Consider the following 26774-nt stretch of genomic DNA (forward strand, 5'->3'; position numbering starts at 1 on the left):
TGACGGATGGACCCGACCACCTCGCCCCGCTGTGGAGGGGTGGGGGCGGGGGGGGCTCGGGCCGCACCACCTCACCCCGCGGAATGGGGGGGAACGGGCCGCGCCGCCTCAGCCCAGCGCTGCCCTCCGGCCCCGCTGCGGGCACAGGTACCGGGGTAACGGGGCCGGAGCGGGCGAGGCGAGGCGGAACGGAGCGGGGCGGGGCCTTTTCGTCCTTCTCCGCAGCTCCCCGCCGGCACGGAGGCGGTTACCGGGTGCCCTGAGGCGGGGCGGGGCGGGCAGAGCCCGGGGCCGCGCGGAGCGACGAGGAGGAGGAGGCGGCGGCCCCACACGGAGCCCGGTGGGTACGGGGCGAGCAGGGCGGGGCGGGGCCGGGCCGGGCTGGGTCGCGCTCCCCGGGGCGGGGGGAAGTTCCCCAGCCCGGTCGGTCGGTAGCAGCCCAGGGGCGCTTGGGGGGCCGTGGCTCCACGCCTCGGGCCCGTGAGGCAGAGCCCCCCGCCCGGTGCCCGGGAGCAGCACGCGGCCGTCTCCCCGCTCTTTGTCTCTCCCCTCCTCGCTGCTGCCCCCCCCCCACGAACGGCCCCTCCCGTGGCCCGAAGCGTCGGTCCGCTTCCGTTATCGGGGCTCCCCGTTCCCCCCAGCGCTGCCTTGCCCTGCCAGGCGCTCGGCTTTCGCGGTGGATACGGTCGGTGACAAAACTAATGAAAGGTCTTTTAAGAGAGAATAGGATGAACGAGAGGAGGGGCTGTTGCTGACAGCTGAGAGGAAGGGTGCCCGGCTTGCTGCTGCCTCTTTGAGCCACCTTTGAGGCTGTGGGATGTGCTTTCATCCTGGGGGTCGCTCAGCTAAAGCTGGAGAATCTGTGCCAGCTGCTGCCCTGCCCTGTGGGCTGCTGGCAGGGTCTCACTGGAGGGCACGGGCCCATCTCTGGGGCTGCTCCAGGCAATGAGTCCCTGATCTGTGTGGCCACAGACTCTGAGCTCTCTTTAGCTGCTCTTTGGGCATTGACACTGCGAGAGTCACCGGGCAGTGGCTGCAGGACTGTGCCGATGAAAGGCTGTTGTGTTGTCTACCACACCGGCACTGCCCTTAAGTAATGTGAAATGATGGTTAATCCTGGGACGGAGGGACGTGAGGTGCAAATAATTTCATGCTGCCGTTTGACTTTTAGGGCTGGAGGCGTGTAAGCGTTGTGTTTGCTTATTTTATGCCTGAGCAGGTGTGGCTGGGAGCAGCCAGCAGGCGCCAATGATGGCATTTCGTTTCCCTTTTTATCTCTGAGTCACAAACTTGCAGCATGCAGTCTGCTGTCCCTTCTTTACCTCTCAGCTGCGATGCATCTGAGCGAAACCTGCTGCATGGGAGCAGCCAGGGTGCGTGCGCTGCATCGGATCCCAGCCTTCACTGTGGCTGCTGTTGCTCCTTCGTTTGCTCTGTGCCCTGCCTGCTGCTGCTGCACCTGCAGGTCAGAAAGGAAAGGCTTTTGGTGACCTACGTCATTCTCCCTGCAAAATGGGATGACTTCAGAATGGCTCCCCGTGGTAAACTTTTTTTTTTTTTTGCCTTGATTTGGCTCAGTCATCTTAAATAGCTCTAGCTAATAGCTAGTGGGTTGGATAGCTATTGTTTTCCTTAGTACAAAGGGAAGGTCGATACCTGGCTCCATGTCCCTGTGCTCTGCCATCCGGAGCCCAGAGTGCAGACGGAGCGACTGCTCTGCCCCAGGGGAGCAGGAGGAAGTAGTAACTCCTGCTGGGCTTGAGAGCTCCACTGTGCAGTGACTCTTCCTTTAATCTGCAAAATCAAATTCAAGTTATTAAGGCAGAAGAAGAAAAAAGCCTTGTGGTTTTCTTTCTTACGGTGTTTCATGCTCAAATTTGGTGCTGATTTTGACAGCTCTTATTTCTCCTTTGTGCCCAGACATGCTGTGAAACTCATGTTTCCCTTCAAGAGCCCTGTCATTTGGCTTATTTTGCTTGTGAAGTGATTACACTGTTGTACAGAACGTTTGCCTTTGGAGCCGTAAGATCCGCTGTGAGGCCCGGAGCGCTGGCAGCGTGGCTGTAGGCTGCAGCACATCACCGAGTGACCCTGGGCCAAGCCTGTTGGTGGGAGAGGCCCCATGGGTGGCTGCAGGGTCTGTGGCAACGTGCTGGAGCCCGCCTTGCCCTCCTTTTCCAGCAGACAGGGATCTTGTGCAAGTGGAGGCAGTGACATTTGGTCCGACAGCCGCTGCCAAGGTGAGGGTGCAATCTGCCAAGCCAAACAGGATCTTGTTGTTTATGAGAAGGGGAAGGGCACTTCCAAGGGAGGCGGGCAGCCAGCGCTGTTGGAGATGCTGCTGCCTGGAAGTGGGCAGGCTCTTGTGCAGGGGGCATCACGCTGTTGCAGAGGAGCTGGCAGCTCAGCGTGGCTCTGAGCTGCAGGGTGGCTGAGGGGCCGTGCTGGCTGGGATGGCAGCTGAGGTGGTGAGGGCAGGCTCAGGAGCTGCAGTGAAGGTTTTTAGTGATGGCAGTTAATGTGTGGGAGAAGAAAAATGTCTGTGCGCTTAATAAATGTTGGCACTCAACAAGAGCTTATCATCTAATTTGGTGCTTCAGATTCCAGAGAGCTGGGCTGGCTTTGCCACAATGAAAAGAATTCCTTTCAGATCAGGGGGATAAATAGAAAGTTAGTATGAAAAGTATGTTTTTAATGGTGCGGGTTCTGTGCTGACTCAGCTGTGGGATGGGGTCCTGCTGCATCCCCCAGCCCCTGCCCGGGGCAGTGGCAGCACCACTTCCCACAGCCCAGGCCCAGGACATTGTCCCATGTGGGAAAGGGCTCAGAACGGAGCAAACCTTGTGGATTTAGTACTTCTGGTACTGCTGGTTTGTGTTGCCTGAGCTCCTGCCCTTTGGGAAGCAGAGGCAGGTTCACAAGCTGTTTCCATACCGGCAGGACGTTATGTTTTGGACCGCCTGGCTTTTTTATTTCTTCTTCACAACCTGCTCGTGTATGCATGTACCTCCAGTGCCTTCCACCTGCACATCAAGGCAGTGCTGAAGCAACAGATGCTCTGCAGATCAAAGTGATACTTCCCTTAAAGCTGCTGGGGAAAAAAACAAACAAAAAACAAATGCAGCTGAAAAGCAGAAGGAATTTAGATCTTTACTTGTTGCTTTGTTCTCACTACGTCAGGTAAAAGCTAATTAAATGCTGCTTCTCTTGGCAGAGAAGTCCTGTACCCCTTCCTGCATCCTGAGAGCCCCTGGGGAGCTGCAGTGGGGCATCCATCACATAAGCTTGTGTTTCGTAGGTGCGTCTTCATCTGTTGTCCGTAGTAGCAGCAGCTCACTCATGTTTTTTCAAGGAATCATTCCCTGGTCAACAGCTGCAATCACCTCGATCACACTTTCTTTGTTTGCTTGTACAGGCTTTGCCTTTTTAGACAAATGAGCCCCTGTGGGTGTGGTAGAAGCTCAGGGCCAGTGATGCTTGCACAGGTTGCTCCACATCACTGCTTTGGACTCTCAGCACTGTGCTGGAACGCAGTGGTGGGGAGGAGGAACTGCAGCAGAGCTCACTGGTTGTATTCTTGCAGGGTGCAGCGAGAGGAGGGGTGGCTTCCTCTGTAAACATCTTCAAGCAAATGACTTCCTCCAAGATACAACCTAGAGCCTGAAGCAGTAATGTGTGGGGTTTTTTTACAGTCTGGAGAGAAGTGAGCATATGGCTCCAATGGTGTTTGTTTCTTAGGGCTGAGACATGAAGATATGTGTTGCATTTGGTGCAAGGAGGCGATATTGGTGTGAAAGACTTGCAAAGTAAATCTCCTCTCAACACATGCTGGGCACAGTACATGGCAGGGCTGAAGCTTCTCCAAGTCCCAGTGAACAAAAGCTATGATTCAAGCTGACAAATGCAGCGGTTGCCAGTTAATCCAATAGCTTGCCCTTTAATGAAGGCAACATTAACTGCTTGGTGGGTTCATTTGCCATCACATGTAAAAATCACTCTGAGCTGGAACTGCTGTTTTCCTTCCCAGCAGCTTTCGTTCTGCTCTTGGGGAAGTTCTGGTTTCTGTTTGCACTCTCGGCCTCCTTGCTTCCTCATTTATCCAGAGATACCGTTAGAACCACATTTCAAGAAATCAGAGTAATTCCATGTTAAACTGCACTTGCTTTATACCCCTACACGCTCTCTACGTGCAGTGCCTCTGACAGCACAAACCTGAGCCTGTCTGCTGCTCTTCCTCCTGGCTGCCCCTCCGTGTGCTCTGCAGACCACAGGGTGAGCAATGAGCGCTGCATCTGCACCCAGCCCTGTGGCAATGCGCAGTGCTGCTGGGTTGTGCCGGCCTGCTCCTGCTAGGTGAGGCCTTGTAAACACAGGAGAACAGAAGTAGGCATCTCCTCTCCTCGTGTCCCTTTGGCAGAACAGCAGCTGCAGTGCTGCAATGCTGTGTTCCAGCTGCAGGCAGTGGCGGCAGTAGTGCCTGCTCTGTGCTGAGTTCTATTGGGCCATCTGTGGGATGTCACTTCTCTCTGGAAAAACTTTTTAACTACCAAAGGTCTTTTTGTTTTGTTTTCTACTGCTTCCATGTTCCTTCACTGCAGGGAGAAACACCCCAGAATTATGTGCTTTAGCATGCTTAACCCACAGAGGGGGACATTAGGGATCCAGAGCACTTGGAGGTTCTTGCATGAGCAGCAGTTGATGGGAGACCTCTTCCTTCTCAGGCAGCCATAGGCATGTGCTGCACTGCCCTTGTGTTTGTTCTAACACTGTTCCCTCCTCCTTCTTGACAGATCTTCTGAATTTGGCTCCTGATTAAAGCTGACAGATAATGGAAACATTTCCTCGGCGATGTCTCTGGGGCGACTCCTCCGACGTGCCTCCTCTAAAGCTTCTGACCTCCTGACCCTGAATCCTGGTGGCAGCAGCACTTCATCTTCCATACTCGATGGGGAGATTATCTACTCCAAGAACAATGTCTGCGTCCACCCACCCGAGCTGCTGCAGGGCCTCGGGGAGCACCACCCAGGTGAGGGGTTGCAGGCACTGCTCACTCACCCTTTTTATCCTCTCCTGTTCCTGGGGAGTTTGTTCCTGTCAGCATCTACACACCAGTGGAGAACGAGGCAAGGCAGGCTTTGAGGCACCGAGGAGAGCCATCCACAAGCTGATCTATCGGCTCTTCTTTTAATAGGAAAAATTGACAATGCTTCTTCTTCTGGTAGCATAGATTTACCTGATTCAATACATCCTTTTGTACTGCCAGAAGATGAACAGTTGTCATTTGAGGGCAGTAACTTCTGTTGCTCTTTCAAATGTGTATGGTTCAGCGAAGCCAAGTATCATCCTGTAACTGTTATTGCTAGAGTGGCCTCACCAACCCTTGGTAGAGGGAAAATAAAACCTGATTGTGGCTGCATGTGCTGGCATAAATGAAGATAAATACTGCCCCTATCCCTTTATTCTCATCTGTTACTGCGCTCTTTCATGTTTTCATCAAAGAGAGCTGTGGCTACTGGCTTAACTTCACAAAACTGATTATTCTGTGAACACTGACCCACACTTCCCCTTTCATATGTGTGACTCTTCTATTGGCTTTCCATGAGAATTGTAGCCCTTTGGCTATACTAAGGTAAATATTCTTAAAAAGAAGAAATATTCGGCTGGCACTTGACATTGTTTAACTAACAAACAGTGAAAGTTTTTCATGTGGCAACACATTTCAGAATTTACTCTTGATTAGTAATCCAGCCAGGAAGTTGAAAGCATTGTACACCATTCACTTAGCCCAGGGGGAATTAAGAGTATTCAAAAGCCATGCACAGACCTGAAATTATTTGTAAATACTGAGTGATGCTGAGAACTCCACAATTCATCTGGCAGAATTCTCTCCTGCTGACAAAAAGCAGTCGCTTTGCCCTTGTGTGGTGGTGGTGAAGAGGGGAGGCGATGAGGAAGGGCAAGTTTCTGGCTTAGGCACCTTCCTGAGAGTGAAGCTGTGTTGTAACCGCTCGCTGCTTTGCTCTCCCATAGGCTATTTGTGCCTGTACATGGAGAAGGATGAGCTGCTCGGCACCACGCTCATCCTCGCCTGGGTCCCAAACTCACGCATCCAGAGGCAGGATGAAGAAGCCCTGCGCTACGTCACTCCCGAGAGCTCCCCGGTCCGCAAAGCTCCCCGCAAACGGGGCCGCCACGCTCAGGGATTCGGCGCTGCCCAGCAGGCTTCTCCCACTGAGCCAAAAGGGGCAGTGATCCTCAAGGAAGACATCTTGACTGTGTCACAGCTCGTGAAGGACGGGGCTTACATCAGTTCCCCTTCTTTGGATGGGGAGAAGCTGCCCCAGAGCTGTGCGGCAGCAGATGGTGCCCACCAGTCCCCGCAGCCTGCCCGCAGCGACTCAGGAATCCTATCGACAATCAGCTCTCAGGATGAGCAGAACAGGTCAGAGCTGTCGGTGGAAGAAGGGCTGGACTGCAGGCCAGAGCCAGGGGAGGACGAGGGCTCCCTGGAGCTGTTTGCTGATGATGTGAGCAGGGACAGTACTTTCGACTCTGATTCTGATGCCTTCTCTTCCCCGTTCTGCCTCTCTCCCATTAGCGAAGCCCTTGTGAAAAGCAGTAGTTCTGTATTTCTGGATAACGAAAGCAGGTGAGTTCATCCATTTCTCCAGTTTTTGGGTGAATTGTTGGGTTGCTGGTTGCTGAGCTTGGGGATGTTAAAGGAAATTGAGAAGCTTGACAGCAACGTTGAGCTGAATATCCTGTCTGGCTTCAGACTTGCTTTAATTCCCCCTCGATTATGACACCTGTGTAATTCACAGGAAATTGCTTGTTGGCCAGTCCTGTCCCTGCTCATTGAACCCTGGCCTTGTCCATCGTGCAGGGCTGTGCACGTGTGGGCCTCTCGGGTGAGCTGTCTGGAGCCCTGGGAGCAGCATTACTGAAGTGGGAAGGTCCTCTGTGGGTCTTGCTGGCTCTGCTGTGCTGTGCTAGCTGCTGGTGCAAAGCCACATCAAAGAGTCTGGCTGACGTCCTGCAAGCCTGGCTTCCGGGCAAGGTGCTGCGGGGACAGGAAGGCTGCTCTGCTGACAACACGGTCACAGTAGGGCAGAAATATGAATTCTGAAATGTTTAACCTGGTTAATATGGTCAGCACTGGTGCATCCAAAGATCAGTGCTTCTCAGTGGCACCTGCAGTCAACTCTGTGGGGGAAGAGGGCCCCCCTGGCAAAGCGAGGGTTTATCACATGCACCTGATCACTTCCCACATTGATCTGCGGTGTTTCTGGCTCTCTGCCCTGCAGTCGCCACGCTGTATCACTCGATTCCCTCTCGCAGAGGAGGGGTGTGTTCATGAAGCACCCCAGGGCTGATTTTAAGGATACAGCTGAACCTGAAACTACACCTGAAATTAGGAAAAACAAGTTCTACTTTGTGTGTGTCAGCAACGCACGGACTGCGCGGAGACTTGGCACTGGGAGAGATTTGGCCTCCGTATTTCATGGTCTAATCTCAAACCCAGAGAATGCTAGTAAGAACAAGTTTATGGAAGGAAGTCTTTTAAGTGGTTTAACTCTTTCTGGATGTTTTTTGGAATACATAAGTGTGGAGATGTCAGACATTTGTATCGGCCTCATGTTTGGTGCAGGTCTTAGCAGCGTGTGGTCATTAAGTGTGAGCCCAGGGAGCTTGGGGCTGCAGGGCAGTGCTCCCTGTCCCCTCTAAGCACCCTGCTCCCTGCAGGGCAGCCTCGTGAGCAGTGCAGGCTGCGAAGGCTGGGATGAGGTTTCCAAACGGTGTTGAAAGAGAGAGAGAAAAGAGAAAATCTGAAAGAGAGAGCTCTTACAGCTCTCTGCATGCACATCTCCTATTGACTGCTGTGGACCATGAGAGGGCTTTGGGAACTTGATAAATGCTATGAGACATACCTTGGAAACTTGGAGGGGCCTTTGAATGAGTTAAATACAGCTTCTGACAGCTGACTTTTCCTTCTTCCATTCCGTGTGTTGGCTGACTCCGTGAAATAGGGTTTGCAGTTTCACTTTTGTTGGTTCCAAGGCGTGCTTCCCGAGTGAAGTTTTCCTCCATTGCTGGGCTGCTGTTTGGGGCTGAGCCTTCAGCTGCACGTGCTTTCAGATGAATTTGTGATGAATTTGACCAATTGCTAAAGCAAAAAAACAAAAACAAGACCTGAACTCCACTGCTACCAGCACTTCAGTTTGCTTTGGAGATGTCATTTTATTCCTGGAAGCAGCACGTGATGCTGAGCGTGTTTGAGCTGTTTCTGTTGCTATAGAAAAAGTGCACTTCCTTTTTTAAGTATCGCAACCTGAGTTTTAGTAAGTGATCACCCGTCAGGTTGCTGTCTGGAACAAACTTTAGGAAACTTCTATTTATTCACTCCTTTGTGATAACATCTGTGTTCTCAGAGTCCAATAGCTGTAGCAAAGAGGTTTGTTGCATTATGTACCATGGCACTGACCTGTGATAGAAAAGACAGTTGATGTTTTTCCTTTTTTTTTTTTTTTTTTCCTTTTCATGTAGATAAGATACACTTTAAGTTGTAATTCCCCCCTGTGTGCATGCTGCCCTGGCTGCTGGGGAGCCCTCTGCTGGCCCTGCCTGCCTGCTGCTCCTGGGGGCTGCTCCTTCCTTCCCTTCTATTTTATTTTAACTCCTCTGGCAGCAGCCTGGAAGCCTCTTACAGTGGATGTGGCCCTCATAATTTGCAACAGATTAATTAAACAGACCTTTCATTGTTTGGGACTTCAGGCTTGAAAGGCTTTTGTCCAGCGTGTCCATTCTTTTGTGCCAAGTTGTTCCTCCCCACAGGGCCTTGTGCATGATAGCTGCAGATCTGGGTGCTACTTGCAAACTGCTCGAGCCAGAGTTTGCACAGAATACTCTGCAAATGTCTTGTCCAAAACTCTGACTCCCAGTGCTCACCCCAGCTTTTAGGAGCAGGGGACGTTGCTCCAGAAGTCGTCATGAGCTTGAAAACAGCTTCCTTGTTTCGGAAGGATTTTCTGCTGGCAGCTCCTCCATGCAGCAAAGCTGGAGTGCGAACAAAGTTAGTGCTGCTGGTGGCAGCTCCCTCCCTGCCCCCCGGCCACCATCCTCCCTCCAAAGAGGAGCAACTGTTTCTGGTTATTTCCCTCTCCTTTGGGGAGCTGCAATAAAAAGAGCTTCTACTTTGCTCCATGCCTATTTCAAAAGCTGCAGCGATGCATTGCGTGGGCTTCCCAGCTCGGCTGTCCCTTCTGTGCAGTTGGGTACCATCAGAAATGGAGAAGCGTAACGTTGCAGAAGAATTAGGGTGTGTTGGGTCAGATGAGATGAAGATTGGCAGCTTGCATGACATGGGCACTAAGTAGCTCCTGGATCCCTTGGACCTGCTCCTGGGGGCAGGATAGAGCTGCAACCCCAGTGCTGTGTGCGAGGCAGGGAGCAGAGCGGGGGCAGGAGGGAGCTGGGAAGCCTTGCAGTTGCACAATGAGTCAGTCATTTTAAGTCGACAACTCGCCTTTTAGAGCATAAGGAAATAAAAACGTATCCATTGTTGGGTTTTGTTTTGTTGTGTTTTTGTTTTTTTTCTTCTCAGTTTGAAAGGCTGCCAGGCTCCCATGCAGCGATCAATGCTTTCCTCCCATTTACACAATTCCTGGGGCTGGGGAGAGGGCAGTGCCCCATTACCAGCACGCATTCGTGCTCCTTTGCAGCTGGGTTGGGCTGTGGGCAGGAGTGGGCTGTGTCCTCCTGGTTCCCGTGCCCCTGTTGGCCCTCAGCTTCCTGGGGGCAGTGGCTGATGGGAGGTGGGTGCACAGACAGTGGCTTCATCCTGAGCTGCATTTGTGTGGGAGAGGAATGATGCTGGAAATAAAATCGTCTCTTTCTGTTCCTTTTCTCCCTTATCACTGTTATCTGTCAGGAAACATCTGCCTTGCTTTGAAGGGCATCGGTTGAGGACAACGGGATCTGGACTCGGCCTTGGGCTATTGCTGCCCTGCTAGATTACTCAGCTTCCATTTCCCCATCAGCAAAGTGAAACCAAAAGCTTTTGGTACATCCTGGCGATGAGATAGCATCTGACACCTGCACGATGTCTCTCAGTGCTTCTAAAGTCTCTTTAGGTGGTTGTGGCAGCAGCCCTGTGCCATTCGGTTGCTGAAGCACTTGGTGCTCTGCAGGGGTGCATTGGATTTGTGCCTCCAGTTAGCCAGGCCAGGGGCAGTGGAGCTGTGAGGGGCCTCTCACTGCAGCAGTGAACCACGACCATAGAATCACAGAATGGTTTGGGTTGGAACGGTCCTTTACAGGCCATGCAATAAACAGGGGTGCCTACATCTAGTTTGGTGTGCTCAGCACATGCTGACCATACTGTTTTGGATGCAGCCCAGGATCTGGTTGGCTTTCTGGGCTGTGAGGGCACCATGCTCTCACATGTCCCACTGCCATCCACTGGTGCACCCAGGTCCTTTTTGGCAGGGCTGTGCTCCATCCTTACACTCCCCAGCCTCTGCTGATAGCAGGGGCTGCCACCAGCCAGGTGCAGGCCTTGCACTTGGATGTGTTCTATCTCGTGAGGTTCTCCTGGGCCCACTGCTCAGCCTGTCCAGGTCTCTATGTATGGCATCCCATCCCTGGGGTGTGTCATCTGCAAACTGCTGAGGGTGCACTCAATCCTACTGTCAATGTCATTGAGGGTATTAAAGAATTCTGGGCCCAGTGCTGACCCCTGAGGGACGCCATTGCTCACTGATCTCCATCCGGACACTGAGCCATTGACCACCACTCTCATGGTGGTCACGAAACAACTTTTTCATGCTGGAGCTAAACCACGGTGGAGATCTCATGCTCCAGAGGAGTCATGAGTGCGCGTGAACAGCTCTTACAGGCGCAGCATGCAACGCAAACGGCAGCTCCTTGAGCGCGCTTGATGCAATCTCTGCCAGTGTTGCTCAGTCCTTCCTGGGGAGCTCATCAGCAAATGGCCTCCCCAGGGATAGCACAGCGTGCTGTTGCATCATGGTGTTGTGGCAGCACCTCAGTGCCTCTCAGCCCTCTGCAGACCAGGCCAGGGCTGTGTATGGGCACAGCGGGGCTGCACACTCACTGCGGTGCTGCCAGGGGTGGTTGTGTTCCCAGGGCTGAGGGAATTGATCTCTGGGTTTCCAACTCCCATAACTTCTTGCAGTGTCTTGCATCACTCTCGCCTGCTTTTGGTGATTTCAGCCTCAGGGCCTGGCTCTGGGTCCATGTGGTTTGAGAAGTGCCGCTGGTACCTGGAGCAGTGCCTGTAAGAACAGCACTGTCCCTCAGTGAGGCTCTGTCCCATAGTAGTGGGGCAGCTGTGGGCTCTGGGCAGGACTGTGCTGCCCCAATCCACTGTGAGGTTGGGCAGAGCCGAGCAGCAGTGTGGGCATACGGCTCCGTCTTGCTTTGTATCAATATTTGAACAGCAAGCATGTTAATTATGGCAGGTTTGGTTTTTTGCCTCTGTTGGTTTGCTGCCAGCTCTCTGTGGAAGAAAAATAGTGACAGCTAACTTGAGATCAGGAATTACAGCTCGAAGGGGCGGTGGAGCTGTTTGTTTGGGATTTTAATTGAGGAATACGCAGGTGCTGCTGAGGTCTGCTCCCACAGACTGCTTCACATTAAGCACATCGGTGGCGTGATCAGTAATTCACTCCTCTTGCTGCTAACACAGAGCACCCGGCTCCTTTGGGCTCCTGTTCTGAGCACCACAAGGGCAGTGGTGCTGGGCCAGGTCAGAGGTGCATGGCTTTGGTGCTGGCAGAGAGCTGCCCACAATTCCCATCCACTGCCAGAGCCAAGTGTGTAAGAACAAAGATAATCTTTGGGGCTTCCAAGGGACCAGTGGTGTGAAGGCTACATTGTAATTAGCATAATTAATGTAGGATTTTTTTTTTTCATGGGTAGAATTGAAAGAGAAATGCAAAATAAGCCATTGATTTAAAATAGAAAATAAACACTGGTAAGAAAGGTGCCCTTCTCTCATCCCACATTGAAAAGCAAACATTCTTTTGGGGGCTTTGCTAAGAAATCTCTTTTTCCATCTCTGGAATTTTTTTAAGTGTTGCTTTTCGGGTACCTGGCGGGCATCACATGGCAGACCTGCGAGGAGGAAGGAGATGCAGAACACATCCATTCACTACAAACCTCTGCAGTTCTGGAGCTGCTGAGTGCCATAGGAAGGAGCAGAACAAATGCCGTAGGACAGCTGAGGTTCCCCTGAGGACGCGGGCTAAAAAAGGTGAAAGAAGTGCAATTAAGGGAGCTTTTCAGCACAGAAAGTTAATTAGCTACTAAATAGCATTCATTTAGTGCAGTTCAGCATGGGGAAATTTATGTTTTGAAAGCAAACAGATCAATGGGAAGCTGTGGAACCGGGCTTTTGGGAAGTCCATGTTGACATTGACGTACTTTGTGCTGTGACGTCCTCACGGTTTTCAGCAGTCTCCGTGACAAGTGGGAAGGACTGCTGGCTTTGCTCTGAGTGTGCCTCCACATGAGGGTGTTCCCAGCTCTCATGTCGGGATTCCTGGCTGTGTGCTCACCCTGACTCCTAACCGCCCCTTCCCTGTGGGTCAACATGGATTGATTCTGTTGGGGCTCTCCGAGGCAGAAGGGCTTCAGGTTCCAAATGGTTTCAGCCCAACGGGGAATTCAGCACAGCTCCCAACCTCATTACATGCTCCCACCGGCTGGGGTTTGGCATTGGGTTTGCTGCCCTGCCCGTGTCCTTCCATCCCTCTGCAGCATCACCTTTGCAAGCAGGGCTGTTTGGGCAAACTGCTTCATTCCACATTACCTGTGTTCTTTTGCACTTCTTTCATCTATTGCTGAAATCAGAACGTTTCACAATTCATTATACATGTATGTTGTCAAGGACACTCTTTTATTTATCAGAACAATAGATTTGGGCTCCAGCTACCCAACCTGACCTCACTTTGTACCATCGCCGCACTCAGTGTTTAGGCATTTTGGGATAGCTTTGAACTTTTATTGATGGATTATTTATTTGAAGCCATCTGTCATTGGCGTTTCAGGCAGCTGATGCTGCCGTGAGCTGCATCACCTTGCTGGAGAGAATTGGAACTGGAAGGTCAGTGCCTATGGGGAGCAGTGGAGAAGCAGAGAAACACCAGCCCTGGGGAGGGAAGGGGCACGTCGTTCCCATTACATGGTGCTCATACATTATGGTGATGCTTATTGTCTGTAAACAACGCCTCACAAGCCAGCACGCAGGAATAGATGGGGCTGTGAGGCAGGCTGCAATTACTGGAGGTGTGCTTGAGAGCAGTGGTGATGGAGAGCCAAGTGGAGAGGGTTTGGCTTTTGCAAGAGACTCTGGGAGGCGGCTGGGAGGCACTCAATAACTGCCACATCCCGGCTGCCATCCTCCCTCTTATAATTACACGTGTCACATCTTGTCATAAAATGAGTTATTAGATCTTTGTCGCTAAAATAGCCTTCCCATGTAATTGGTGCAGGTCTCTGCCCTGGCTCTGTAACAGTAATAACAACTGGTTTCCTGTCTCTGTGCAGCAGGTGCGTGCTGGCTGGACGGTAAGTCAGCCCCACTGCTGCAGGTCTGTCCCACTGCTGCAGGTCTGCCCCACCCCCGTTGCCCAGCAGTTCCTGCTGCAGCTGAAACATGGGGCCAGCCCCACATGGGTGTTTTGCTTTGTAGAGGCTGCAGAAGCTCATGAGGCGTAGAGGCATTGATTGCTGCAGCTGATGGTTGGGAGAAAAGACGTCACTCCCAGATCTTGCTCAGCAGCGAGACTGAGATGTATTTTGTGACAAGAGAGCGATGGGACTTGAGCAAAGAGAAAAGGTGTAACTGGCCTCGTGGCTGTGTCCATGGCCTTCCTGCCTCTGGGTTTGCTAATCCCCCAGTAATCTTTTCCTCTGTCCCTTCTGTTCCCGTGGGGGTTGCATGTGTTCTCCTGGCAGTCTGCTTTCTCTGGCTCCCACGACCCCAGCTCTCTCTTAAATACTCCTCCAGCTTTTTGCCTTGCGCTGGTGCAAATCCCTCATCCAGCAGGTATTATGATCTGGCTTTCATAAATAATAAATGGTAAAATTCTTCCCTTGTGTCTGCACATCAAGTGTGCTTGAATAGAGGACTCCCCAGAAGCCACAAAACCAGCACTGGTGGTGCGACGTACTGCTACTTGGGTACATTAACAGTGTTTTAAGAAGAGACCAACGGTTTAAGAGTCTTTTCATTCCTTTTTTTTCCTCTTTTTTTCCCCCCAATATTGATGTATAAAGGAAAAAGTGACCCTAAACACAGTGAGGTTTTCTTTTCCCTCAATTCCCACAGTGCCTGAATGCACACAGTGTGCGTGGGGCAGCAGATCCCAGTGAGCCGTCCTCTGGCACGTTGCTGTGCCTCTGTTCAGCTCTGCACACACAGATGTAAGACCTCTGCTCAGTCTTACAGCTCGTTTGAGTCACCTCTTCCAGGGCAATCCTGTGGAACCAGCTGTGCCTGCTGCTGAGTGTTGCTTCACAAATACCAGCTGCTTACAGCAAGCAGTCCCACACGGGTGTCCCGTACCAGGACTCCTGTTACTTTTGCATTAATGTGAGCTACAGAGCACTTTAGGGAGGTGTTACCTTTTGTGGCTTGAGCTGAAAATAGCATTTGAATTTTCACAAAGACCTACCATTTTCATGGGAAAGAACTCCGACATCTCCAAGTCCAACCCCAGCCCATCCCCACCATGCCCACTCACCACGTCCCTCACCAGCAGGGCTCTGGAACACCCCCAGGGACGGTGACTCCCCACTCCCTGGGCAGCAGTGCCAGTGCCTGGCCACTCTTTCCCAGAAGAAATTTCTCCTGTTATCCAACCTGAACCTCTGCAGTGCAATGCAAGGCCATCACTTCTCATCCTATTGCTCTTAACTGGGAGCAGAGGTCGACCTGCACCTCTGATACAAGCCTACATGCTGTTGGTCATCTCCTTGGCCGCCTTCTAGGCAGCTCACATTCAGGCAGCTGTCACCCAGCACCCCCAGGCAGCTTTACAACCACCTTGCCCCAGGCCTGCAGCACTGCATGGCGTTGTTGAGACCAAAGTGCTGGACTGGCACACCAGGACAGAGCAGCAGAACATTGTGAATGGAGCCATGGAGCTGCTCTTCGAGCTGGCAGCCGAGCAGTGTTTGTCCCTACACAATGCTGCTGAGTGAGGGAAGGGGCTGGGGGGGGCTGTTTCCCATGCGGGTGGGCGCTGAGGCTTTGAGCCATCCGTTGGAACCGTTAAAAATGTAACCCACAGCCAAGGGGGATGTCCGGAGCCCCGGCCATTGGGGTGCAGTGACCTGAACCACAGGCAGATGCTGCGCGTGGGGCTCGGCCCTGTGCAGGAGCACCGCAGCCGGGCTCGGCAGGCATACTGATGTGCTGTGCTGCAGATGCATGCTGAGTGTGTGATTTTCAGCGTTCAGTGCCTACATTGTTAGATAAGCGGATTAGAAAACATTGCATAAAGTGGCATTGCAGGGGGCTGTCTTTATACCTGCTACTTGCCTTGTTTTGCAAACCCTGATTTCACAGCGGAACCCATTCAGAGCTTGCGCTGAGATTGTTCACATGTATTGGCCTTTTTAAGAACCGAGGGGTCACAGTTTCAGATTTACTTAATTCTCAAAGCAGTGATATTTTTCTTTTGGGATCAGGGCTGGTGGTGGGCATGTGAGGTGTTTGCTTGGAGCTCAGTTTGCTCCTTGGGGTGGGTGCATGGGTGCAGCGTGCTCCCAGCTCCCTGCATGCTTCCGGTTCTCTGCGGTGTGCTGCTTCGCTCTCCTGCTCCAGGCTGGCTTGGAGCTCGTGTGTCACTTCCTGCTCCTTAACTCCCCGAGTGCCAAGCTTGCAAATGGGAACCTGAAGTGTATATGCCTGAATCAAGGCTTGTGGGGCGTGCATGCCTGGGGGAAGTTCTGGAGTAGCCTCTTTTGATCTTGCTGTGTTCAGAGGGACTTTGCCAGGTAAGACCCAGGGCGCACAGCTCACATCCCTGGGCAGTGGTGGGGAAGACATTCTACTCTCCCCAGTTCTGTGTGCAGCAGACCAAACCCAGGAGTGCCTGCTGGGATGGCAGGGCATTGATTTCAATAAAAATCATTTAATCTCTTTTGTAAGCGGACTGTTATTGATTCCCTAGACCTGCCCTCAATTCCAATGTCAGAGCTCTGGGAAAGATGTGTAGCTCGTGGCAGCTGTGATTGTCGCATGCAACTGCAGCCTCTGGCTAATGCTGCTGGGCTCTCCCCTCTCTCTGCTGCAGGGACGCAGGTGATGACCACGTGCCACGCTCCCACTGCTGCACAGAGAGCCCCAACGGCAGCACCCAGAGCCCAGAGAGCAGCGGGCGAGCGCAGGGCGAGGAGCAGCAGAAGGTGGGCGCCCTGGAGCAGGTCTGTGGAGTCTTCAGAGTGGACCTGGGACAAATGAGATCCCTGCGCCTTTTCTTTAGGTAACAGGTTACCTTTTACAGAGATGCTGTGAGGCAGGGCTGGGGCAGGCTTCAGGGCTTTGTTTTCCAGGAAAGATAAAATGCAATTCCTTGGCATGCTGGGAGGGTAAGGGTGCTCTTAGCAGCACGAGGGGAGCTCTTGGCGGAACAGCCTCACAGTGTTCCTCTGGTTCTGTGGCCACATCTAGAGCTGTAAGATGGTTTCTGCCTTGTTTGAAGGGAGAGCTTCATTGCAGTTTGCTTTCCTCTCACTGCAGTCTGATGTCCCCTTCCTGTGGGGCCCCTCCTCACCCTGAGAGGTGACCTGAAGAGGAGAAGGCTCCAGGGAGACCTATGGTGGCCTCTCAGTATCTAAAGGGAGGCTGTAGGAAAGAAGGGGACAGACTAGCAGGGTCTACTGTGGCACAGGTTGCCCAGAGAGGCAGTGGTGCCCCATCCCTTCAGACAGCCAAGGTCAGGGGATGGGCTGTGAGCACTGATGGAGCTGTGGGTGTCCCTGCTCAGTGCAGGGCTGGCACCAGGTGGCCTTTAGGGTCCCTTCCAACTCCAGCCATCCTGTGACTGAATGATTCTGATTCTAACCACACATTACCCTCCCCACTTCCATCCCGCAGTGACGAGGCATGCACCTGTGGGCAGCTGGTAGTCGCCAGCCGGGAGAGCCAGTACAAGATCTTCCATTTTCACCACGGAGGCCTGGATAAAGTGTCAGAGGTGTTCCAACAGTGGAAGTACTGCACTGAGACGCACCTGAAGGAGCAGGTAGCGGGCAAGGTGGGGCAGGGGACTTCTCACAGGGAGTTGGGGAAATGAAGCAGTGAGGTCCCATCACTAAATTGGGCAGCAAGGCACCGGCTGTTACTGGGGTGCAACTGGCAGTCAGCTGGCAGGTCTTGATTGTGCTTGCTCGTTCTCATCCTTTCCCGTTCCACCTGTGGAATGTGGGGCAGATAAGGCAGGAACCTCATTAGGGGGTAATTTTGCTGGCTGTGGTACGCAGGTAGTCAGCACTGTGCTCTGGGCAGTGAGGTGGCTGGGAACCTGCAGCAGTGCACTGGAAATTCTGTCCGAGCCTTTCATCCATTTTGTGAAGTGTAGCATACTGCATCTGAAAATGTTTTGACAAGGCATCTTGCCATATTTTGTTCAATCTACATACAAATGTGATAAGAGCTGTTTAATTATCTGTTTAAGATACTATATGTGCTTGTTAGAAATAGTGATTTTTAAATTTCCATCCTTCCCACAGAGACCCCTGCTGCTTTTCTTATTATGGTCGCATGGGCTCACTTTTTGCATTGAACAACCTTTGATTTTTAAATTAAATGTCAGCTGCAGTCTTGCACTGGGATCAGGAGTGCCCTTAGAGAGCCTGGCAGTGCCGTTCTCCGCTTGCCTAACAGCAATCCCTTTGTATATGGCCAATCATATGTAATTTATTGCAGGCATTCCTGGCAGGGTGAAGTTTTGCTGTAAGCAGCATTAATTCACTTTCAGGTCAGGGATAAGATGGGGGGAGGAATAGGAAACTGTGGGTTTTTTTAAAGATGAAGCTGTTTTGTGGCACTCTGATTTTTAATTATTCTAATCACTCGTGCTATTGTAATGGTTGGAATTAAGAAAACAACCTTGCTAAGGGCTGTGCCTCGGCATTTAATCCTACGAGAACCACAGGGAAAGGTTTTGCTGCTCTGAACACTGCACGCTGCGCTGCTATCTCTGCCTCCCGCCTTCATTTTTGTCTTGTTTTGGTTTGGTTTGCTCCCCTTGCTCAGCAGCTCACTGATGAGAAGACATGCATGCAGTTTTCCATCCGTCGGCCCAAGCTGCCTTCATCAGAGACGCACCCGGAGGAGAACACGTACCGGCGCCTCGATGTGTCAGCATGGCTCAGCCACCTGAACCACTGTGGGCAGGTGGAGGAGGAGTACAAGCTGCAGAAGGTGAGTTGAGGGTGCTGCTCTGTGCTGGGCAGAGTCCTGGAGTGGAAGCTGTGGTTTGCTTTCACACAGAGGACAGGTGATGTCGAAGGGGATGAAGGTTGCTCATGGTGCTTGGCTGGAGGTGTTGGTGGGAACACAGAGCGCTGCAGTTGAGATCCAAGCATCATCCCAAGGAGGCAGCAGGATGGGTAAACCAGTGTGTTGGTGCTCTGCGTGCTGTGAGCAAATCAAAGAAGGAAAAATTTAGATGACTGTATGAAAGAGTGCGGGGCTTGCAGGGGAGTGCTGGGTCTGGGTCTTGAGAGGGGTCTGCAGTGAAATGCGGTGTCTCCAAGATTGGGGATTAAGCCGTGACATGAGAACGACACGTTAATCATAGAGCCTCTCCAGGGGGGGTTATTGACATTGAAATGAGCCCGATTTGTGTCTCGTCTGGGAATAGAAGGCCAGCACTTTCCCTCTAAACATGTGCAAATTGCAGGAGCTTGAATCAAGGCGTCACTTGTCAGGAGAGAGCTGCAAAGCCAGCGCAGCACAGTGGCAGGCAGTTCCTTGTTGCTGTTTGTGGGATTGATAAAACTGAACCGGTCCTAACTTCTGTTCAGACAGCCATGGTCAGGCTGGACAGGGCGCTGAGCACTGATGGAGCTGTGGGTGTCCCTGCTCAGTGTGGGGGGTGGGACCAGGTGGCCTTCAGGGTCCCTTCCAACTCAAACCGTTATGATGCTATGATTCTGCTCTTCCTTCCAGGCCATTTTCTTCGGCGGGATCGATATGTCCATCCGTGGGGAAGTGTGGCCTTTCCTGCTGCGCTACTACAGCTACGAGTCCACCTCTGAGGAGAGGGAGGCACTGAGGGTGCAGAAGAGGAAGGAGTACTTTGAGATCCAGGAGAAGAGGTAACAGAGCAGCCTCAGCCTGAGCTGCTCCCCTCTCTTTAGCTTCTCCCTCCAGAGAGCTGCTGGGGGACGGAGGTGAGAGGAGCAGCGTTGCTCTCAGCGCTGCCAGTCTTACTAGTGAGCTCCAACGTTATCTCACCCAGCTTCTGGAGCAGCCCCAGCAGCACCATGCAGGGAGTTTGTCTCGCAGGCAAGGCTATGGCCTGCCATGCTGGGTTTAGCAGGCTGAAGGTGAAAACAGGATTTTAGGTTTCTTTATGAATATATCTGGATGTAAAAATAGGGAAGAAGGAGATATATCAAACTCAAGGAAGTTATTGCTGCCAGCACTGCGCTTTGCAAACTGGTTGTGTGTAAATTTAAGCTGGAGAGAGACTGTGGTGTTATTATTTTGGAGTAAATAGCAGCAGAGCAGTGAGTTCTGGTGTGCCACCCACAAGGAGCAGTGGAGAGCATCATCAGCTGCTCCTGAAGTGGACTTCATCACAGAACACATTGTGTCACTCACTCAGAACACAGGAAGCCCCTTCTGATAACGCCTTTGGATATACGATGTGCTGTTCTGGACAGACCACTTGGCTGGTTTTCAACTGATGAGAAAACTCAGTATAGAAATAGGTTTCTTTCTCAAAGCCAAAGGTGAAGTAAAGCCATTTGTTCCTTGTGGCAGTCCTGTTCCTGTTGTCTCAACGTACCTGTGTTGCTGTTCAACTTTTAGGCTCTCCATGTCTCCAGATGAGCAGAAGGATTTCTGGCGCAAGGTGCAGTTCACAGTCGATAAGGATGTTGTGAGGACTGACCGCAGCAACCAGTTCTTTCGAGGGGAAAACAACCCCAATGTGGAAACAATGAGGTGATGTGTCCGATCTCAGTGTCCCACACAGTGCCCTACTGAGCATGTAGAAAACTCCAGAACTCCCAGTAGCCCAGGCTGCCTCTGCTGCTGCCTTGGGAATTCTGAAGATCACCACACATAGGATGGCTGTACCAGAGGATGCAAAAATAATCACTGCTTTCCCAGAGCTCTCATTGCTGCCATCCCTTAGCTTCCCTGCACATAGGCATAAAAGGGGGAGGAGCCTGCTGCAGCCCTGGGGGTAAGGAGTGCTGTAGCAGGGTCATGGGCAGGTGCTTCTGGCTGTGGTTCTGCTGATGGGGTGGAGGACCAGCCCTCAGAATCTCCTTGGTAGGTGCAGGACTTGTAAACCTGTTCCTAGCAACTGGCTGGGGTAGGAGGGAAGGGCCATGCCCTCCATGTCTCACCTCTCCTCTTGAATGTCTTCTCCAGGAGGATCTTGCTGAACTATGCAGTGTTTAACCCAGCAATTGGGTATTCCCAAGGCATGTCTGACCTGGTCGCCCCAATCCTGGCAGAGGTCCTGGATGAGTCGGATACTTTCTGGTGCTTCGTGGGATTGATGCAGAACACCATCTTCATCAGCTCCCCCCGGGACGAGGACATGGAGAAACAGCTGGTGAGGTGGAGGGCTGAGCAATTGGTTCAATCAATTCAATTTGGTCCTGTCTGTAACTTCTCCCTTCCTCATTCAAACTGGAGGAATGACTTAAAGCTGTTAAGTGGTCTGTGTGAAATCATGCACCAAAGCCACAAAGTACCTGATGGATAGAATGGATCTCAGGTGATTGAGGCACTCCAGGGGCAATTATAGGCAATAAATTGTCAGTCAGGTTGCCTTGGCTGTGCTGAAGGATGCTGATTCAAGGAATCCTTTATGGTCATCTTTTATTTAGGATTCTGCTGCCTTTTTCTCTGTGCTTCTGTCAGGCAGAGGAGACTCACTCATTCATTTCTGTCCTGATGTGGGGGCATTAGGTATGAATGAGACATAGTAGTGGAGCTGCAGCCCTCTGCATGGGCTTTTTTGAAGGATTTAACATTTTTAATGGATGTTTTTTTAATGATATCCAAGTGAAAAGCCTTTCCTGTCTGGCAGAGTTACTTAAAATAAAGTGACCTTGCTTAAAAATGGGAACTTTTTAGATTTTAACATTAATGTCAGTTGCTTGCTGGTCAGAATCCTGGGAAATACATTTTAAATCTGAACGCTCCTGTCCAGGTCATGATGGCACTGATATAAAATGGTAAATTTGTCATGGAAGCCTGGTGGGGTGCTGCAGGTGGGGTGCAATTAGTTCTTGTATGAACCATGCTCTGCTCGGTGCCCATAGCACCAGGCTTCCTAGTATCACTCACACATTGCACAGCCCCTGCTGAAATGAAATACTGTAGATAGCCACATCCTGTCTGTTCTCAGGGTTGCATGCTGCTTTGCCCAGCCTGATTCTCTCCGTCTTCCTTTTCACAACGTAGCAGTCCTGGGGTTTTCTTTTCACCCTCCCTCCTTCCTTGTGGAATAGCTGCAGTGGCCTGGGGTGCTCCTGGCTGAACGTAAGGAGCTGCCTGTGAGCCGGGGCTGTGAGCTGGGGCTCTGTGTGGGAGGACGAAGCTGAGACCAGTGTTAGTGGGCCTGGATTGTGCTGGGGACATGGGGGGGCTCTGGGGGTGCAGGTCCTGGCACACAGGCAGTGGCTCAGCCACATGCATCTCTTGCAGATGTACCTGCGGGAGCTGCTGCGGCTCATGCACCCACGCTTCTACCAGCACCTTTCTGCCCTGGGAGAGGACGGCCTGCAGATGCTCTTCTGTCACCGCTGGATCCTCCTCTGCTTTAAACGGGAGTTCCCTGACGCTGAGGCTCTGCGCATGTGGGAAGCGTGCTGGGCGCACTACCAGGTGGGGGTCCATGCAACATGCAGGGCAGTGTGTGCTTCTCTCCATCTCACCTCAGCACCCTGCTGGGTTCCTTAAGGGCTCTTCATAGCAAAGTATCCAAAATAAGTTACACTGCAAGCATTCCCTCTCACACAGCACTCTCTTAGCTGAGACTGGCAGCGTGGTTTTTGTCTTTGCCGGGTTCTGCTTTGATTTGCTGGGGCTAACCTTGAAAGAAATGGGAAGTGATACAAATTGCATGTGGAGTTGCCTGGTGAAAGAACTGGGGAGCTGCCTGAGCTCCTGTATGCTCACAGATCAGCTCCAAAGGTCTCTGCTTCATTTACAAGACCATTCGTTCACCAAAGTGCAGGTTCCCCAGGTAATGCGAACGTCTGCAGCACTGACACCTGAAAAGTCTGTTTCACAAGCTCGTGTTCCTTGTGGGCATCTTCCAGCAGTTATCCCTGTCAGATGTTGTGGGGAGACTGTAGATGTTTCAGAGAGTCTGTAACTACCAGAGTTTACCTGTAGAGCAAAAGGATGGATGCTGCTCCCCAGCTTGGGGATGTCTATGCTTTTTAGAATGTGCTGACCATCCATTCTGAGATTCAGACTCCTCTTTAACAGCCGGACAGTGTCTTCCCAGAGTCACTAGTCTGCTTTGAAAGCTGTGGTCCAAACCACACTCCCACACTTTAAAGGTGAGAGACTTTGACTCAGCTGTGATTCAGAATCCACAACAACCCCTGTATGAGCACCACTAGGCAGAACTGGAAGGAGCAACAAATCTCTCCTCGGGACGTGCTTGTGGAGGGTGGGGAGCCAGAGCTCAGCCTCCACCTGCTGTAACCCAGCCCATGTTCTCCTTGCAGACAGACTACTTCCACCTCTTCATCTGTGTGGCCATTGTGGTGATTTATGGGGATGATGTCATTGAACAACAGCTGGCCACTGATCAGATGCTGCTGCATTTTGGCAACCTGGCTATGCACATGAATGGAGAACTCGTACTCAGGAAGGTAAATGTCTGCGTGCTGAGGTGGGCCCTCAGGCCCGCGAGATGAGTCAGAGCATGGAGAAAACCAGGGACTGGTGCTTCATCTCCTGCACCTCCTATATCCCCCACTTGCCTGCAGCCTGCAAGAGCAGGGTGATGCTGCTGGGACGTGCCAGCACACAGCAGCACCAAGCCCAGGCTGCAGGGCAGATGTAGGCACTGCAGTGCCAAGGGGCAGGAATCCCGCGTTGAGAGCAGCTCCTGCTAAATACACCTGCTGGCAGTGCCTCCAGGTCCTGTTTAACCTCCAGCTGGCTGTTCAGGAGGGGTGTCCCAAGTTTCAACTCCTCTCACAGAGCTGAGCAGGGCCCGATGGCAACCCCAGTGCTTTGTATCCACACCCTGGCACGAGGGAATGACTTTGTCTCTCTCCTCTCTAGGCGAGGAGCCTGCTCTATCAGTTCCACCTGCTGCCCCGCATCCCCTGCAGTCTGCATGACCTGTGCCAGCTGTGCGGGACGGGGATGTGGGACAGCGGCTTCATCCCAGCAGTGGAGTGCTCTGGTCACCACCCTGCGGCCGAGGGCTGCCCCTATGGGGGGCTGGTGGAGGAGTCTTCTCCCAAGCCAGGAGGTGAAGGCAGGAGAGGCGTGAAAACACACGACATCTTCAATTTCCGAAAATAGCTGGAGAGGAACAGGGCGCGCCGGAGGAAGAGGGAAGGACAGGAAGGATGTGCAGGGGAAAAATGTGGAGGACAGAAATGGAGGGGTGGCTTGTCAAGGCTCCGGAGAGGACTGGAAGGGGGAGAATGGAAGAGGAATGGAGTCTGTCTGCAGGAGAATGCTGCTGCACAAGTGGAGGAACCGGAGCGAAACGCACCCAACCAGGAACAGCGTTTGCACGTGCTTGGATTTGATATTCTTAGGAACACGAAGTGTTTCTGGATCTTCACAAGGACTTTTTTTACTCTGCCTCTGGGACTGGACTGGTTAGGAACCAGAAGTTGTACGTTGCTGATGAGAAACACGAACACTAATGAGAGCCGAGTGCCCCCAGCAGTGTGTGTGGCTGGGGGAAGGGCAGGGCCCTGCAGCATCCCTGCACGCGTGCTTCAACCAGAACAATGCCCTTGGTGGCTTCTCTCTAAAGCCACGGCGATCATTTTAATTATAATCTGCCAAAAATAAACCTGCAGACCATTGGGACTGCAGGGAACGTATCTGCTTTGTTGGTGAGGAAGAGCTGGTCACCTGAAGGCCGTCTCTTGCTCTCTCTGTTTTTACATGGCATGCCTGCTGGCATGATTCTTCTCCTTTTGTACAGAGAGTGTACAGCCACGGGTCTTAAAGCACTGCTTTCTGTAGTCAGGGTATTTCATAGACACCTTTCAGAGTTTACTTCTTTGTGACATTACAGCAAAGCTGCTGCTTTATGCTGCCAGCCACAGACTTTAGACCCTTATTTATGGAATTCTTTTGTTTCCAGTGTGTTTCTAATGTGTTCCCTTTGGCTCTTCCCAGCGACTGAATATTTTCTGTCCTTATCTGTTTTTTGCCATAGGCACGTGGGGCGGACCCAGCGCTCCTCAGCTGGGAGGATGCACTCTTCCCCATCCTGAAAGGAAAACAGAACTTGGTTTGTTGCAGTTGTTTTTGCTGAGCTGTCTTTGGTAAACGTTTCCCTTGAAGTATTTTTGGAAGGACAGCGTGTTTCCACTGCTGCCTTCTATTAAATTTGCCAACTGGAAGCTGTGCTGGGGCCTTGAGTGCAGCCGTGTTGCCAAATATGAAACGTCCTTACCAAATCCACTGGCAGCCAAAGGTGTGTCCTGAGCCAAAGCTCGTGCCAAGCAGAGCCTGGGGAAAGCTTCCTTAGGAACGGACATGGAGATGGGGTAGCAGAGGGCTGTGCTGGCTTCGCTGCTTCCTTCTGCCCAGCGCTGTGGCAGCACTGAGCCTGGCAGGCAGGTTGGTGCAGAGCACAGTGCTGTGCTGAGACCCACCGAGCACGTGCTGCTTCCCCAGTGGGAGAAGTCCTGGCCTCAGGCTGCATCTCGGGGCCCCAACGCTGTCCCTGGGGCAGCTCCGGAGGGTCCAGCACTGCTCCTGCTGCAGCAAATAGGAGACAATGGGAAGAAATGAAGTCGATAATTTCTGGTGTTATTTTTTCCACCATTGAAATGTCATTCAGCGATGTGGAAATCGTTCAGGATTTGTTTGGTGACAGACCATGCTGCGGTTCTCCCACGCGTGGCACAGCCCGAAGCAGCGCACTGCTGGGATCTCCCTGTCCTGCCTGCTGCCACCCCATGTCCCATGGGGGATTCCAGACATCTGCAACACAATGGCCCCGGTGTTGGCTGCTGGTAACTCACGGTGCCTCTATTAAATTCACACTACGTGTCCACAGATCTCTATGGTGGCGTCGTTCCTGTGTCGGAGGGCACTGGTTGGGGTTGGCTGTTCTCTGGGCAGCTGCTGCTCTGGGGAGCGATGTGGTTTGTGCCTGTTGTGAGCTGCGCTCAATATTCCCCTTCCTCCTGCTCCTGTGTCGGTGTAGGGGCAACAGGTCGGGGGCTGCAGGGCTGCCATCCTCAGGGCTGCATGCAGGCAGGCATAGGAATGGCTGCAGACACTGCTGAGCTGTCAGTGGGGCTGTGAAGGAACCCTAGGCTCTGGAAGCTGGCTCATCATGCTCTGTGCCTCTCTGCTTGGCTCAAAGGCACAGCAGCCAGGACAGCTGCATCATGGTCACCTCATGCCCAAAACGCCTTCCAACTGCTTTGTGACTGCTTTGTGCTCCTTGTCCCCACAGACTGCTGCTGGAAACCCAGAGGAATCTCCTGAAATATTTTCAAAGCCAATTTTATTGCAGTCTGCATTTCAGCCAAGAGCTCCAACAGAATCCAAGTGTCCAAAAGTCACCGCTCTCCAAATGCAGTTCCTTTCTTCCTCCAGCTCTGAAAGGCAGCTCTCTATAAGGTCGCGCTTATAAAGGGCTTTGAAACAGTTCTGCTGCTAAGGTCCTTGCTCCACTACCCCAAACCTCTACAGCTCTCAGGGCTGGGACCTGCCCTGTGGCCTCAGGCTGTGCCCGCTGCCCAGCGCAGCTCTGCAGCACATTGGATTCCTCCCAGCATCTCACCTTCCTCTGTAGGTTTAAGAAAAAAGGTGAGCTCTTCTCAGAGCTTGGGCTCTTCCCAGGGCACTGCTCAGGCTCCTGGGAAGCCCCTGATGCAGTGCCACAAAAGGATGGGCAGTGGAGGGGGAGAGGGAGAGATGGGTGGAGGGATGGAAGGATGTATATGTCGAGGGAGGGAGGGAGGGAGGGATGGATGGATGTGTGGGTGGAGGGATTGATGGACGGAGGGATGGATGGATAGAGGGAGGGAGGGGTGGAAGGATGGATGGGGGATGGAGCCAATGGCCTCATGCATCTCCTCTGGACTGTGCTCCCCACACCACACATCCCTGCTCACCTCTGCAGTTCTGGCATTTTGTTTTCAAACCCACCATTGTCCTCAAGCTGTTCTCATTGAAACTGATGTTTGGCAGCTCACCTTTAAAACAAAGCCCCAGTTGGTCTCAAGGGAAGAGAATATCAAACAGGTTTTTTTTTTCTCTTTCCCTTTGCCAGCCCAGCGCTGGTTTGTTCACATGCTCACATCCCTGCAAAGAAATA

The 26774-nt window shown here is 52.3% G+C and overlaps 1 protein-coding gene across 18 annotated transcripts; it reads left to right on the top strand.

Annotated features, from left to right (window-relative positions):
- Positions 1 to 110: 110 nt before the first annotated feature.
- Positions 111 to 25503, top strand: TBC1D16 (TBC1 domain family member 16). Of its 18 annotated transcripts, none has more exons than XM_046902212.1 (14): positions 288 to 340; positions 1921 to 2240; positions 3215 to 3298; positions 4791 to 5026; positions 6031 to 6649; positions 16326 to 16514; positions 17129 to 17288; positions 18290 to 18457; positions 19208 to 19356; positions 20075 to 20209; positions 20645 to 20831; positions 21932 to 22111; positions 22966 to 23112; positions 23531 to 25503. In XM_046902212.1, exons 4-14 carry the CDS (start codon positions 4849 to 4851, stop codon positions 23774 to 23776), a joined length of 2358 nt encoding a protein of 785 aa, XP_046758168.1. In that variant the 5' UTR covers positions 288 to 340; positions 1921 to 2240; positions 3215 to 3298; positions 4791 to 4848; the 3' UTR covers positions 23777 to 25503. The 18 variants fall into 18 exon arrangements, with proteins under 18 accessions (XP_015151090.2, XP_040505768.1, XP_040505771.1 ...); XM_015295603.4 differs by lacking the exon at positions 288 to 340 and adding an exon at positions 1298 to 1541; XM_040649838.2 differs by lacking the exon at positions 288 to 340 and adding an exon at positions 1298 to 1541 and having other exon boundaries at positions 17129 to 17276; positions 18293 to 18457.
- The last annotated feature ends 1271 nt before the right edge of the window (positions 25504 to 26774 follow it).

Source organism: Gallus gallus, chromosome 18, assembly GCF_016699485.2.
Source record: "Gallus gallus isolate bGalGal1 chromosome 18, bGalGal1.mat.broiler.GRCg7b, whole genome shotgun sequence".
NCBI classification, from domain to species: domain Eukaryota; kingdom Metazoa; phylum Chordata; class Aves; order Galliformes; family Phasianidae; genus Gallus; species Gallus gallus.

Excerpts from the sequence above, each read along its gene's own strand:
- TBC1D16 (XM_015295604.4), top strand. The coding sequence starts at position 4,849 with ATGTCTCTGGGGCGACTCCTCCGACGTGCCTCCTCTAAAGCTTCTGAC. Across the intron at positions 5,027-6,030 it reads CCTCGGGGAGCACCACCCAG|GCTATTTGTGCCTGTACATG; the intron begins GTGAGGGGTTGC and ends GCTCTCCCATAG. Across the intron at positions 17,289-18,289 it reads AGGAGCAGGTAGCGGGCAAG|CAGCTCACTGATGAGAAGAC; the intron begins GTGGGGCAGGGG and ends CCCCTTGCTCAG.